General features: G+C 42.1%; 1 protein-coding gene and 1 non-coding gene across 2 annotated transcripts; both read right to left on the bottom strand.

The window, feature by feature from the left end:
• Positions 1 to 1,309: 1,309 nt before the first annotated feature.
• Positions 1,310 to 1,415, bottom strand: LOC123631227. Its single transcript, XR_006733085.1, has one exon. It is a non-coding gene; the product is annotated as a U6 spliceosomal RNA (small nuclear RNA).
• Positions 1,416 to 8,276: 6,861 nt separating this feature from the next.
• On the bottom strand, positions 8,277 to 11,490 carry LOC123638646 (putative ankyrin repeat domain-containing protein 20A5). Its single transcript, XM_045552463.1, has 4 exons — positions 10,744 to 11,490; positions 9,436 to 9,550; positions 9,102 to 9,274; positions 8,277 to 8,301 (listed from the first exon to the last, which is right to left on the bottom strand). The coding sequence occupies exons 1-4, from the start codon at positions 10,962 to 10,964 to the stop codon at positions 8,277 to 8,279; spliced, it is 534 nt and encodes a 177-aa protein (XP_045408419.1). The 5' UTR covers positions 10,965 to 11,490.
• Between the last annotated feature and the right edge of the window lie 937 nt (positions 11,491 to 12,427).

Genomic DNA, 12,427 nt, shown 5'->3' with positions numbered 1-12,427 from the left:
TCTTTTCTTATTCATACAAAAATATCATATAAGATTTCAGAGACCATAAACAAGTAATTAAGTGAATTTTTTTTCAGAATATTGTTTTGGATTATAAATTACCTACAACCAACTTCTTAAGTAATTCTGAATTTGAGGCTTCTAAGAAAGAAATTAAGAAATTTAAATATTAATTTTTTAACTGATCTTTTGTAGTTACAACCTCCTACTCTTATTATGGTAGAACCACCAACAGTAACTCACTATTTGAAGTCTTACCTGGACTGTGATTTTGAGGAGGATTATTATGTTTCATTTTTTCTTATATTCTAAAATTTGCTGGCATAATCTATGAATAAACAATAAATAAAATTACTATTTTAATACAGATATGAAAAATTTTTACTAAATATAGTAAATTCTTAGAGCACTTCAGAAAATATCACAGCTAATGTAAGAATGTTATCATATACACTTCAAATTTGTAAGGTCTATCTACAAACTTCTTATACAGCTTCTAATTAATGAAGAAAAAAGTAAGGTGAAGTACTCATGAATTAACTCACTACATTAACTGGAGCCAGCTAGACATAATGGAAAATATCCTGAAATCGGAATAAATTCTAGCTCCACAAACAGCTATTTCTTCATGGCCATGTTGCTTCTTTGAGGCTCAATATTTTCTTCTAAAAGTAAGGATTTTACTGCCTTAACTAGGTTAACTAGGTTGTTATAAAAATGTACTGAGACAACATTTTTTAAATGCTCAGAGAAATAGTGATGCAATGGAATACTTTGTTCCTGAACTTCATTGCTAAAGCTATTATAGAAGCCCAAATGAAACCCAGTCTGTGTTTTTTCAAGGTTTAATATTCAAATGTTGCATTTTTCAGAACATATTATTAAGATCTAATTTTTGTTGTTAGTTGTTCTATTCTTTGTAGCTCATAATTCAGGAGATGTCAAAACCTGGCTTGGACTACTACTGTTCCCTCCCTAGCTGCTCAGACTCTGAACCAGAAGACCTTTGTTAGAATGATGCTTAATCTTCATGTTTATCTCCAACTGACACGGAAGATAAAATCCTACCTTTTTAAGTTCCACAAAAGAAGTTTACATTTTCTCATTTCTGAGCTATGTACCAACAACATATGTGCACACAACATGCCATGTGTTGCTAAGCTCCATTCTCATTTCATAGATTACTTTACACAGATATCTTTGTAAGGAACATCACAGTTTCGATATCGAGTGCCGCCCATTGTGCTGGACTCACACAGTTTTGGTGGTGCTAGTCAGCAAACAGTCAAATGACCTTCCAGGGACTGTGCAAAATATGGAGCGTCTCAAGAATGAGCACATCATATTGTCACAGGAGCCAGGCTAACTGCTCTGTATTGTTTCAACTTTAGGATATGTGCTGCCAGAGAAAGCACAAAGCCCCACCTCTGTATGTGGGTATCCATGAGTCATGGGTGAGGCTTAGCCCTGTTACATCCAACTACCCTAGTTTAGACTCAGAGGTTTCAGCTGAATGGCTTCTTTGTGAAGCAGAATTTGAAATGTTAGAGCCGGATTCCCTCAGCCCCGGGAACAGAATGACAGAGTCACTGAGGCTGTAAAAGGCAAAGGAGTTTATTGACTAGTTCGAACTAGGGTCCAAGCCCCGAGCACCAACGCAGTGGTCTCTTTCCATGGGCAGGGACCCCGCGCAGCGGGAGTACATGTCTTTTATATTCTTTGCTGGAATTTGTTACAGCCAGTTACCTCTGACAAGGGGACATACGCCCCTCATAAGCTTATTCACGTATTGATCAGGCCTTGGCCCCCTTATCAGTAAGCTATTCATGGTTGTTTTTCTCTAACTACATTGGAGCATTTTTTTTTTTTTTTTTAGCTGTCTATCGCAACCAAGCGTTAAGCAAGCAAGCCTTGTATACAAAAGTGGACTTTGGCTGTTAGCTATAAGTTAAGCAAGCAAGCCTTGTATACAAAAGCGGACTTTGCCTGTTAGCTATAAGTTAAGCAAGCCATCACAGAATTAACTAAAATATTGTTTCAGTCCTGTTCTACAGAAAATGTTTTAAAACCTTGAGGTAGAGAACCAAGCAGCCTGGGAGATTTTAATTATTATGCGGAAGAGATTACTTCAGGCCAAGGGCAAGTTGGTGCCCACTACTCAGGAAGGATGATATGGGACCATTCGCTACCTCAGAAAAGGTGCTACCCAGGACACAAACAGACCTCAGGGTACAGAGCTGGTAACAAAGAAGAAAGGGAACTCTGATCTATTCCTGCAACATTGTTTGAACCTCTCTGACAGTTTAGAACAATCTCAATTAACATTTGCTTGAGAAAAGGGCTTCAAAGGGTAACTTACCATGAAGGTTTAGACTAAGTCTAAGCTGAAATGTGGGTTCTACGTAGGGTTTGAAGCGCGGGGGGAAGGGTCACTTTGCTCACTGTGTGTGGCTAAAGCTAGAAGGCCCAGCTGCAGAGCAGAGTCCTGCTGCTTTGGGAACAATGGCTGAGCACATGAGCATATGTATGTGAACTAAAGAAAATGTTACTTGGAAGTCTAAGTATGGATAACCATGAAGACTGAGGGATCTGAACCAGCAAGGGTGTCCTAGTACCAAAGGTCATCGTTACGGGATGGCAGGATCAGTTTCCATAGCAACAAGGCAGCAACCGAATCAAGGGAAACAACTGACTGATTACAATGTTGTTTTTTTCCTCCTTCTGACTTATAAAAGAGGATCATCTTCCTTGCACTTTGGAACCCCTTAAGTTCTTTAAAATTCAAGGAGAAGGGTCTAGGACTGAGGTCCCCAACCCCCAGGCTGCCGACTGCTACTGGTCCATGGCCTGTTAGGAACTGGGCTGCACAGCAGGGGGTGAGGGCCTTCATCTCTATCTACGGCCACTCCCCATCACTCACATCACCTCCTGAGCTCCATCTCCTGTCAGATCAGTCACTGTCGCCCATCAGCCCCAGATGGGACCATCTAGTTGCAGGAACACAAGCTCAGGGCTCCCACTGATTCTGCATTATGGTCAGTTGTAAAAATATTTCATTATATATTACAATGCAATAATAATTCTGAAATAAAGTACACAATAAATGTAATGCACTTGAATTATCCCAAAATCATCCCACCCGATCCATGCAAAAATTGTCTTCCATGAAACTGCTCCCTGGTGCCAAAAAGGTTGGGGACCGCTGGTCTAGGAGATAGCCCCCAGGGTGCGGGGAGTTAGCTACGCTCCCCACAAAGAGGTTTTTTCTCTTTCTTTGGATCGGGTCTCTAAGTTGACCACGCCAGTTTGCAGGGAGTCAGCTACGCTCCCAGCAAAGAGGTTTTTTCTCCCGATCAGGTCTCTCAGGCAGGGGTCATCGCAAAGGACGAAAAAATAGTAGGAAACAGAATAATAATAATAATACACAGAGCCAAAGATATAGTTTATAAAGTAAAGGTTTATGAAAATAGATAAAAGGAGGGTATCCGGATGGGGATATTTCCTCCCGCTAGAAATATCTCCAAAACTGAATATCCACACAGGTATTATATAGGGTAGACACAAGCTCACATACTAACAGGCAGTTTGCTTTAGGGTCAAAGTCTTCTAAAAGGCTACTACAGATCCTTTAACTAACTCTAACTAGGGGAACAATGAGTTGTAAAATCTTCTTGGGGCAAACTTCTAAGTTTTCTGATAAGGCTATTACTTTAGCAAAAAACAGAGACATCTTAGCTCTGGTGATTGTGTTCTTGGAGACAGAGATGATTTCAGAAGTCAACATGAGCTGTGCTTTGTGTTAATTACTTTAACTGAATGGCTCCTTCTGGGCCAGGCTTGGGCATTAGCATATCTCTCTGATCAGCTCTCATCTCCGGGGGTCCTTGCCAGCTCCGGCAACCCATGGCTCTAGGAAGAGGCCTGCCCTGTCTTTCAAAACAGGTGAGAACCATAGGCCCAGTTTACAGCTGTCTCTTTGAAGTGCAGCTATTACTGACCAAGGAGACGCCCTCCTGAGACCAACACATTTCTTTTTTCTTTAAGGCAAAGCCTTATTTGACTTCTGAAATCAAATCTTGTCTCCAGAAATACAGGGGGCATTTCTATAACTCAGTATTCTTAGGCTCAACACCAGGATATGGTACAAAAGTTCCTGCTAAACTGGACATTTCAAGACCCAAATAACTAATTAGAAGTATCAAGGATGTGACCTTATTTTTATCCCATGCATAGGCGTTATACTTGGAATAAAATGGACAATGTTGAGATCCCTAAGGATAAAGGTCTTAAATGTCCTGAGGAAAAGAATCCTGCACCCTTTGCTACTTCTGACTAGGCTAGCCTTTTGCTTGATTTCTGGCACATGAAGTGGACTACCTCGCGGCCATTCCAGCACTACTTGAACCAAACTATGAAATCTCCCCTGATGTATAAGATGCAATAGTTATAATTATCTTATACCCCAATTTAGTATCAACTAGTCTTTTAATGAGTACACTTACGTATAAGACTGAATAGCAACAGCATGTCCCCGGCAATTTTTAGCAAAGACATCAACACTTTGCTGGAGAAGAAGACTGACTGTACTTGATGATTCATATTGTATGACAAGCATGAGGGGTGTTCTAAAATAACAGAGAGATAATTTCACCCTTAGGAACTTTAATAAAGTTACTTAAACAACTAATATGATATACTTTACCAATTCACTATCTTGCCTGTCTGTGTAGAATTAACCATTTGCATGTACTTGTAGACACAAGAATCCTGGGTGCTCAAGTGTTCACTTTTGTAAATTACCACTGAGGCTAAAAGAAAGGGACAAAAAAAAGCCTCCCGTCTCACTGGAGTATGTCATAGTAAAAGTTGCTAATTTATAGTTCTTTGATGGGTAAGAAACTATGCTGAGGTCACTTACCTAAAATAGGTCCAGATTTAAATGGAGAATTATCCATTCTTCCCTAGCCTAAATAGAATATATTTTAATTCAAAGTCAGATAGGGGTCACAGAAGTAAAAGCTACCTACAGCCTTACATCAACAATATTAGTAATAACGGTAAGAACTGTACTCAGAGTAGTTTCAGGTATCGATGACGAGAAGCATGTGCTAGGCACTGAAGTAAATGCTGTACACACACACAGACACACACACACACACACACACACACACACACACACACACACATATAATCTCACACACAGCAACCCTTGGTGGATATCTTTTGATCTGCCTTTTCATATCAGAAAACATATTTGGTGATCAATAGTGTCCCCAAGGTCCACACCTAGCAAGTGGGAAGTCAGGAATTGTATCCAGGTTTCTGGGAGTCTAAATCTATCTCTTTTCTCTTTATCACTGACCTATGGCTAATCTTCATTCAAGGAAAAGTTTATCCAATGAAAGCTGTCTTTCTTCCCTCTGCCCATACCAATTAAAAATAAAAACACCAAAATACACTAGAAATGCAAATGGAAAAAGCTGATGAATCCACACTATTTGGTAATAGCAATTCATAGTCACTTAAGCATAACCTAACATCAATATGCTTCCAAGAAAGCAACTTAAAGCAAAGACTGATTGAGTAATCCAAAAGACAAAATAAATTTCAGCTCCTATCTATGTGAAATACAACATTTTTAAAGGAAAAGTATGTAAGAAGCAGGGGTTAGACAAATACTCTGACGGGGTGAAGAAGTTCATATTGAGTCATAAAGCAATCTAAAAGTTAAAGTTCATACTTCATAAAACTAATAAAACTAATATGAAACCCCTTTAGCTAATACAAGATCATATCACTGAAAAAAGATAATATGATAAAAGACATCAAATTACAAACATCAGTCAATATTGTAAAAGAAGATAAATCCTTCTGTATACTGTTCTTTACATTGTCCAGTCCAAATCACTGATTTTCTAACTGAACATTTCTGTTGACATTTTTCACTATACCCCAATAATTATAAAGTAATCTTCTTATTCGCTTAATATTTCTGACTTGAGTGACTGTTACCATTCTAGAAAAACACTCACTTTTTTAAAAAAAAGAACTACTTACTGTACCTGTCCAGGGCATCAACCGTATTTACATCTGCCTTTTCTTTTATTAAAAATTCTGCCACGTTCACGTTTTTTTGTTTCAGAGCAATCAGAAGTGGTATGTCTTTTAACTGTAATACAGCAAAAACAATTAGTAATGGAAAAAATTAAGTATTTCTCAAGTGAAGTGAACACCTTATATAAGATCCTAAGAAGGTACATATAATACAGAAAGTGAATAAAAAGTAGCCCCTTCCTTCTCAACCCTGTGCTTTCCCATGTGCTGCTCCTTCCCTTGGAAACACGCCTCCTCTGCCTCACCGCGTTAGCTCTGGTCATCTCCAAAGCTCACTTCAGACGCTTACTGCTCCCAAGAAATCTTTGCTTCTGTCACAGCATTTATCATGGTATATCATAATGATTTTATTGATTCTCACCTAAAAAGAGCTTCTTGTGGGCAGGGGCAGGATCTATTATCTCTGCACTCCCAGACCCTAAGATATAGTAGTGAACGTTTGCAGTATTTTTATTGAGTTAATGATCTAAATATTACCTCTAGAGCAGTGTTTCCTAAACTATATTCCAAAGAATATTTGCCCTACAAGAAGTAATGTACCCCAACAGAAAGTTTGCACGATCATCTATTGGTGAGAAATATGACAAAATTGTGCACTATATGTCCAGTATGAAAACAATCTTCTGAATTTGCCTAATCCCTCTTTGACAATACATTTTTTGTGGCAAATATTAACATTTGAGAAATTAGAGATTCAGAGATCCAGGTTTGAAAGCTTTCAACAAAGGTGGAGGATTTCTCCAGGTGATGCCAACTCACTTGACTCTCTTCTATCAATGGTGACAAGATCCCAGATGCCAATGTCTGCCACTCCTGCTCAAGTGGGTCATTAAGGAAATGGGCTTTGAATTAAAAGAGAGGCTTCAAATGAACTTTGACTGCTTATTATTAAATGGTCCATGGAATTTCTCCTGTTACAAGATCACAGATTTTTATCTCAGCTATTAAAAACCTCAGTATGAAATTTTATTCTCAATGATAATGGTAATCCTGGGACCATAATGCATATCTACCTTTTAAATCCATTTTTATTCTGGTTTCCCTTTTAGTTGTTACTTAAAACTATTTTTATTTTAGGCAAAATATGAATCAGAAATAGAAATATAATGGTTTCTTAATAAAAGTTCTACTACTGCCTATATGAATTATTTCTAGCATAAGTAAAGGCACTAAATTACTTGCATTTTTAAGGGATGATGCTGAGAAGAAACATATAACGTCATCTGCAATCTGCATAACCAATCCAACCATAACCATGATTAACCGAAAAAGGCTTATAGGCAGTCTAATAGGAAGACGATTATTTATGGTATATATTAAGAATAAAAGAGTTTTTAAAAAGCCACCTTCTGAATTCTAAGACTCAACCCTATTACTAAGGGAATAATATAAAATATAGGCTATATATTGTAAATAAAGATAACCTATCAAAAAGTGGGCAAAGGACATGAATAGAAATTTTTCAAAAAAAGACACAAGAATGGCCAAGAAACATATGAAAAAATGCTCAACATCTCTAATCATCAGGGAAATGCAAACAAAACCACAAGGAGCTATCACTTAACTCCAGTGAGAATGGCCTTTATCAAAAAGTCCCAAAACAATAAATGTTGGCATGGATGCGGAGAGACAGGAACACTCATACATTGCTGGTGGGACTGCAAACTAGTGCAACCTCTGTGGAAAGCAATATGGAGATACCTTAAACAGATACAAGTAGACCTACCATTTGATCCAGCAATCCCATTATTGGGCATCTACCCAAAAGAGCAAAACACATTCTATAATAAAGACATCTGCACCCGAATGTTTATAGCAGCACAATTCACAATGGCAAAGATGTGGAAACAACCCAAGTGCCCATCAATACATGAGTGGATAAATAAAATGTGGTATATGTATACCATGGAGTACTACTCAGCTATAAGAAACAATGGTGATATAGCACCTCTTGTATTTTCCTGGATAGAGCTGGAACCCATTCTACTAAGTGAAGTATCCCAAAAATGGAAAAATAAGCACCACATGGACTCACCATCAGATTGGTTTCATTGATTATCACCTAAGAGCACATTTAGGAATAACATTAATCGGGTGTCGGGCAGATGTGGATGGGGGAGGGGATGGGTGTATACGTACCGAATGAGTGCGATGGGCACTGTCTAGGGGATGGATGCACTTGAGGCTCTGATTGGGGGTGGGGAGGGGCAAGGGCAATATACGTAACCTGAACTTTTGTACCTCCATAATATGCTGAAATAAAAATAAAAATTTGTTCTTCCCTCTTCTTTCCCACTTCATTCCCATCTACTCACCACCAATCTGCTTTCCTCAGAGTCCTCCTACAATTGATGCCTGGGCAGGCTGACCACTCACTAACACTCTCTACCTGAGAATTATCATCCCCACAGCTGAAGAGCTCCTGGTCTAAACATAAAAACTTTGGAGGGGACATGCAAAAAACCTCTTCTTGGTGTTTTCCCTGACTTACATAATTGTCAAATTGGTCTGCATATTTCTGGTAGCTCTCCTTTTCCCTTTCCATTGTTCCCTTTTTAGCCTTGCCACTGAGAGGTAAACCATGTTCATAGCAATTAGTTTTTTAGGAACTTCTCAACAGCAAGATTTCCATTTCTGTGAAATGCATTTCTTTTGTTCAAGATAGAGCCCATTTCCAGGGTAAATTTGCATTGCCATGTTGTTTTACACTAATGAGAAAACAAACAAACAAAAACTTGGTGGGAAAAGAATTTGAAAAATAATTTTACTTTTAGTGTTATCACAAATATTTACCCTAAATGCATAAAAGAAGCTGTACCCTCTAATGCTTCTTTAAAAGTATCAATATTTCAAGTAAAACCTTAGACAATTAAGGTATTTCAAAATATTTTCATTCAGGGAATGCTTGAACTTCCAAATATGGAAAATTGACCTTACATATGTCAATGTTAAAACAAAGGCATTTCCAATAGTTTGAAAATAAATACCCTGTTTGTCGTTTCCATAGTGGCACCATAAGCACTAGTTTTGCTGCTATTGATGAATCCCCATTGTAGGCAGCATAGTGGAGAGCAGTGTTGCCGTAGTCATCCACAACATTGGCATCGGCACCATGTTCTAAGAGCAGAATGATACATTCCTGTGCCTGGCATTGTACGGCCTGTCAGTATTAGACCAAGAAATAGATTGTAAATTCTAGGAATTCAATATAAACATTTCACAGGTTTCACTTATTAGTTATATTCAATGAGATAAATTCATTTTTATTCTATGGGTTTAAAGAAAACCCATCTCATGCTGAAATAGTTCGCAGCTATATACCTTTATCAGAGGTGTCCTGTTTTCGCCGTCACGGGGGTTAAGGTCACAGTTTTTGTCCAGCAGGAAAGTTATCACCTGTGCATCTCTGCTGACACAGGCCAAATGGAGAGCAGTCCTATGAAAGAGTGAGAGGACTTTTTAGAAAATTGTAGTTCACTATCTCAAAACATATTTATGTAACTGCAAGCATTAAATCTCATGGTATTCCATCTGCTTTCAAAACAAATCTTTAATTTTCTTGTGAAGGCAGAATATGTCTTAGCTCTTAGTACTCACTGCATTAATGAAAGAGCAGCCTATCAGAATACAAAGACATTGGCCTTTGGATTCATTTCAACTTGGGTTTGAATCCTCCTTTAAGCTGTCACTTACTGGCTATGACTTACCTTTTCTGTGCCTCAATTTCCTCACTATTAAAATGGAAATGAGAATAGTAGGGACATCTCACAGGATACCACTGTGATGCTTACGTGAGAATCTATGCTAAGTGTTTTGAAGAGTTCCTAGCACAAATAACAGCTCAGTAATTGTTAGATTTTACAACGATTACTACGACTACTACCTAACAATGATGACATTCTGATTAAGTAAAAATCATACAATAATACCTACCTTGTGGTAAGTTTGAAAGATGAGAGATACAACCGTATTTCAGTGATTCTAAGAAGCTCATTTTTTCACATTTTAACACCTCTGACATTGGAATGCCACTTGTAATTCATGATTTATTATAACTATAATTCGCAGCATTTTAAAAATTATCTTATTGATACATAAGATAATGGGGCATTACACAATCCATGATGACTTACATTAAATGAACTTTGGTATATAGAACAGGTCTCTGGCAGTTCTTTTCATATGATTAGCATTTAAAGACATTTTAGTTTTTACTTTCCACCGTAAACATACTATGAAAAAAGAGGGCTGAAATAACAAGAGCGCATTTTTGAAACAAAGTTAATTCTTACTTTGATTTTCAAAGAACTTTAAACCAAGGGAAATGCAGGATTCAAATGAACAGGTATGCCTTATTTTATTCAGTACTTAGATTTGTAGAACGTATGTAAATCAGATATTCCCAGTGACTAATATTAGTATTGAAGACTTATAAAATTTCAAAAGGGCGCCTGGGAGCGGGACCCCTCCAGGGTTTCCTCATCCCAGGCGCTCAGGAGCCCGCGGAGGGGGGAAAGCCGAGCACCTTGGGCGACAGGAGGGCTCGGGCTCCCGCACGGCCCAGGAAGGGGGGCTTCTCCCCCACGCCCCCCAGCCCGGCCCCAGCCCCGGGCTCTCGGTTGCTATTACCTGTGCTTCTTGTCTGTCCGATTCGGCAACGTTCTGTTGCAGTAAAGCATCTTCTTCACTTTCACGAGTTCGTGCCGGCAGGCAGCTCCGTGAAACTCCCCCATCTCTTTCAACCGGAGGTCATATCCTCGGGTTAAGAATTCGAAGCCACACATCTCAGCCGGGGGAGGCTGGGTCGCCCACGAAGGGGCAGGGGCAGGGGCAGGGGAGGTGGCCCCCATCCTGCCGCTCAAGCCGAAAGCCTCTTTCGGGTAGAGCCTTCCGGGTCCGTGGACACCTCAGCTCCTCCTCGCGTTTTCTCCGCCTGCGTAGCCCGAGGCTGGCCACCCAGTCTGGCCGAAACCGCAAGCAGCAAGCTCCGCGCCTTCGTGCCGGTCAGACCAGTAAAGGCAAAGTCAACCGCTGGTGCCCGCGCGGCCCCTCAGCGGGCGACGTCGCTGCGCGTGCGCACAAAGACCCGCGCGCCCGGCCCAGGAGCTCTCTGGGGCCGTTGGCGTCGCCAGCAGGTGGCGGCCGCAGCGCGGGACGGCCCGGCTCTCCGCCGGCTGCGCCAGGCCCGAGGCGCCAGCCGCAGAGCACGCGAGGAGGGTTCCCGGAGGCCCTTCTCCACCCTCGGCGCAGGCGGGTGCCGCTCCACGCGCGCTCTGTCGGCGGCGAGGAGCGGCCCGGGCGGGGCGGACACCGCCGCTCGACGCCTGCTCCTCGCGCACGTGGCGTGAGAGGCCAGTGGGCGCGGCGCCCTCCTGCCACCCGGGCTGAGCAGCCGCCCCCCGCCCCTGTGTGCCGCCGCCGCCGCCGGGCTTGGCCGAAGTCGAGGCCCCTGGCACCGGGGTCCGCGCTGCTGGGGTCGCAGGAGATCGGAGGTTTCCAGGCCTCCGCGGCTCGCGCTCAACCCGCGGTCCCGGCTCCAGCTGTGGCGTCAGCGCGGGCTACCGGGAACCCTGCAAAGTGCCAGGAAGCAGCGGCCCGGTCCCGATCCCCCGTGGCTGCCCGGTGTCCTGTGTCGCCCCCCCCCCGCCCCAGCTCCAGCTGCAGGCCAAGGAGGAGCGGGCCCGGGACGGGACGCTGGGCGACCCTGAGGACGACAGCAACCAGCCCCGGTAGCCCGCGCTGGCGCGACAGCTGCAGCTGGGACCCACAGGTTGAGCGCGAGCCGCGGAGGCCTGGAAACCCCGGATCTCCTGCGACCCCAGCAGCCCGGACCCCGCACAGTGCCAGGAAGCTACCGGGGCTGGTCGCTGTCCTCCTCAGGGTCGCCCAGCGTCCCGTCCCAGGCCTGCTCCTCTTTGACTTGCAACTGGAGCGTGGGGGTGACCACACAGGACACTCGGCAGCCATGGGGGATCGAGACCCAGCGGCTCCTTCCTGGCACTGTGCCCGCTGTTGCGAGGCCGATTTCTGGCTTGGCGGCACTGAGGCGTCTGGCCCCCAGGGTCTGTGTTGCAAGGACAAAGGCTGTAAGAGTTATGAGTTACAACAATTTATTTAGTTGGTTTGTTTTCTTTTCCACACTGCTTGTTTTATTTTCTTTCAGAAGGTTTCATTTGCTTCCCAATTTAATATTGGGTCTTAAGATATGACAGCCTTGAAGTCCCTGGCAGAAGGGTATGGGGGAAATTAATCTATAATTGTTCCTGCTCAACAGGGTTCTACTGCCCACTGCATAGAAGGACGCCAGTGCACT

Source organism: Lemur catta, chromosome 1 (assembly GCF_020740605.2).
Source record: "Lemur catta isolate mLemCat1 chromosome 1, mLemCat1.pri, whole genome shotgun sequence".
Lineage (NCBI taxonomy): Eukaryota > Metazoa > Chordata > Mammalia > Primates > Lemuridae > Lemur > Lemur catta.
Note: the sequence above shows the minus strand (reverse complement) of the source record. Positions and strands in the feature narration are given on the sequence as shown.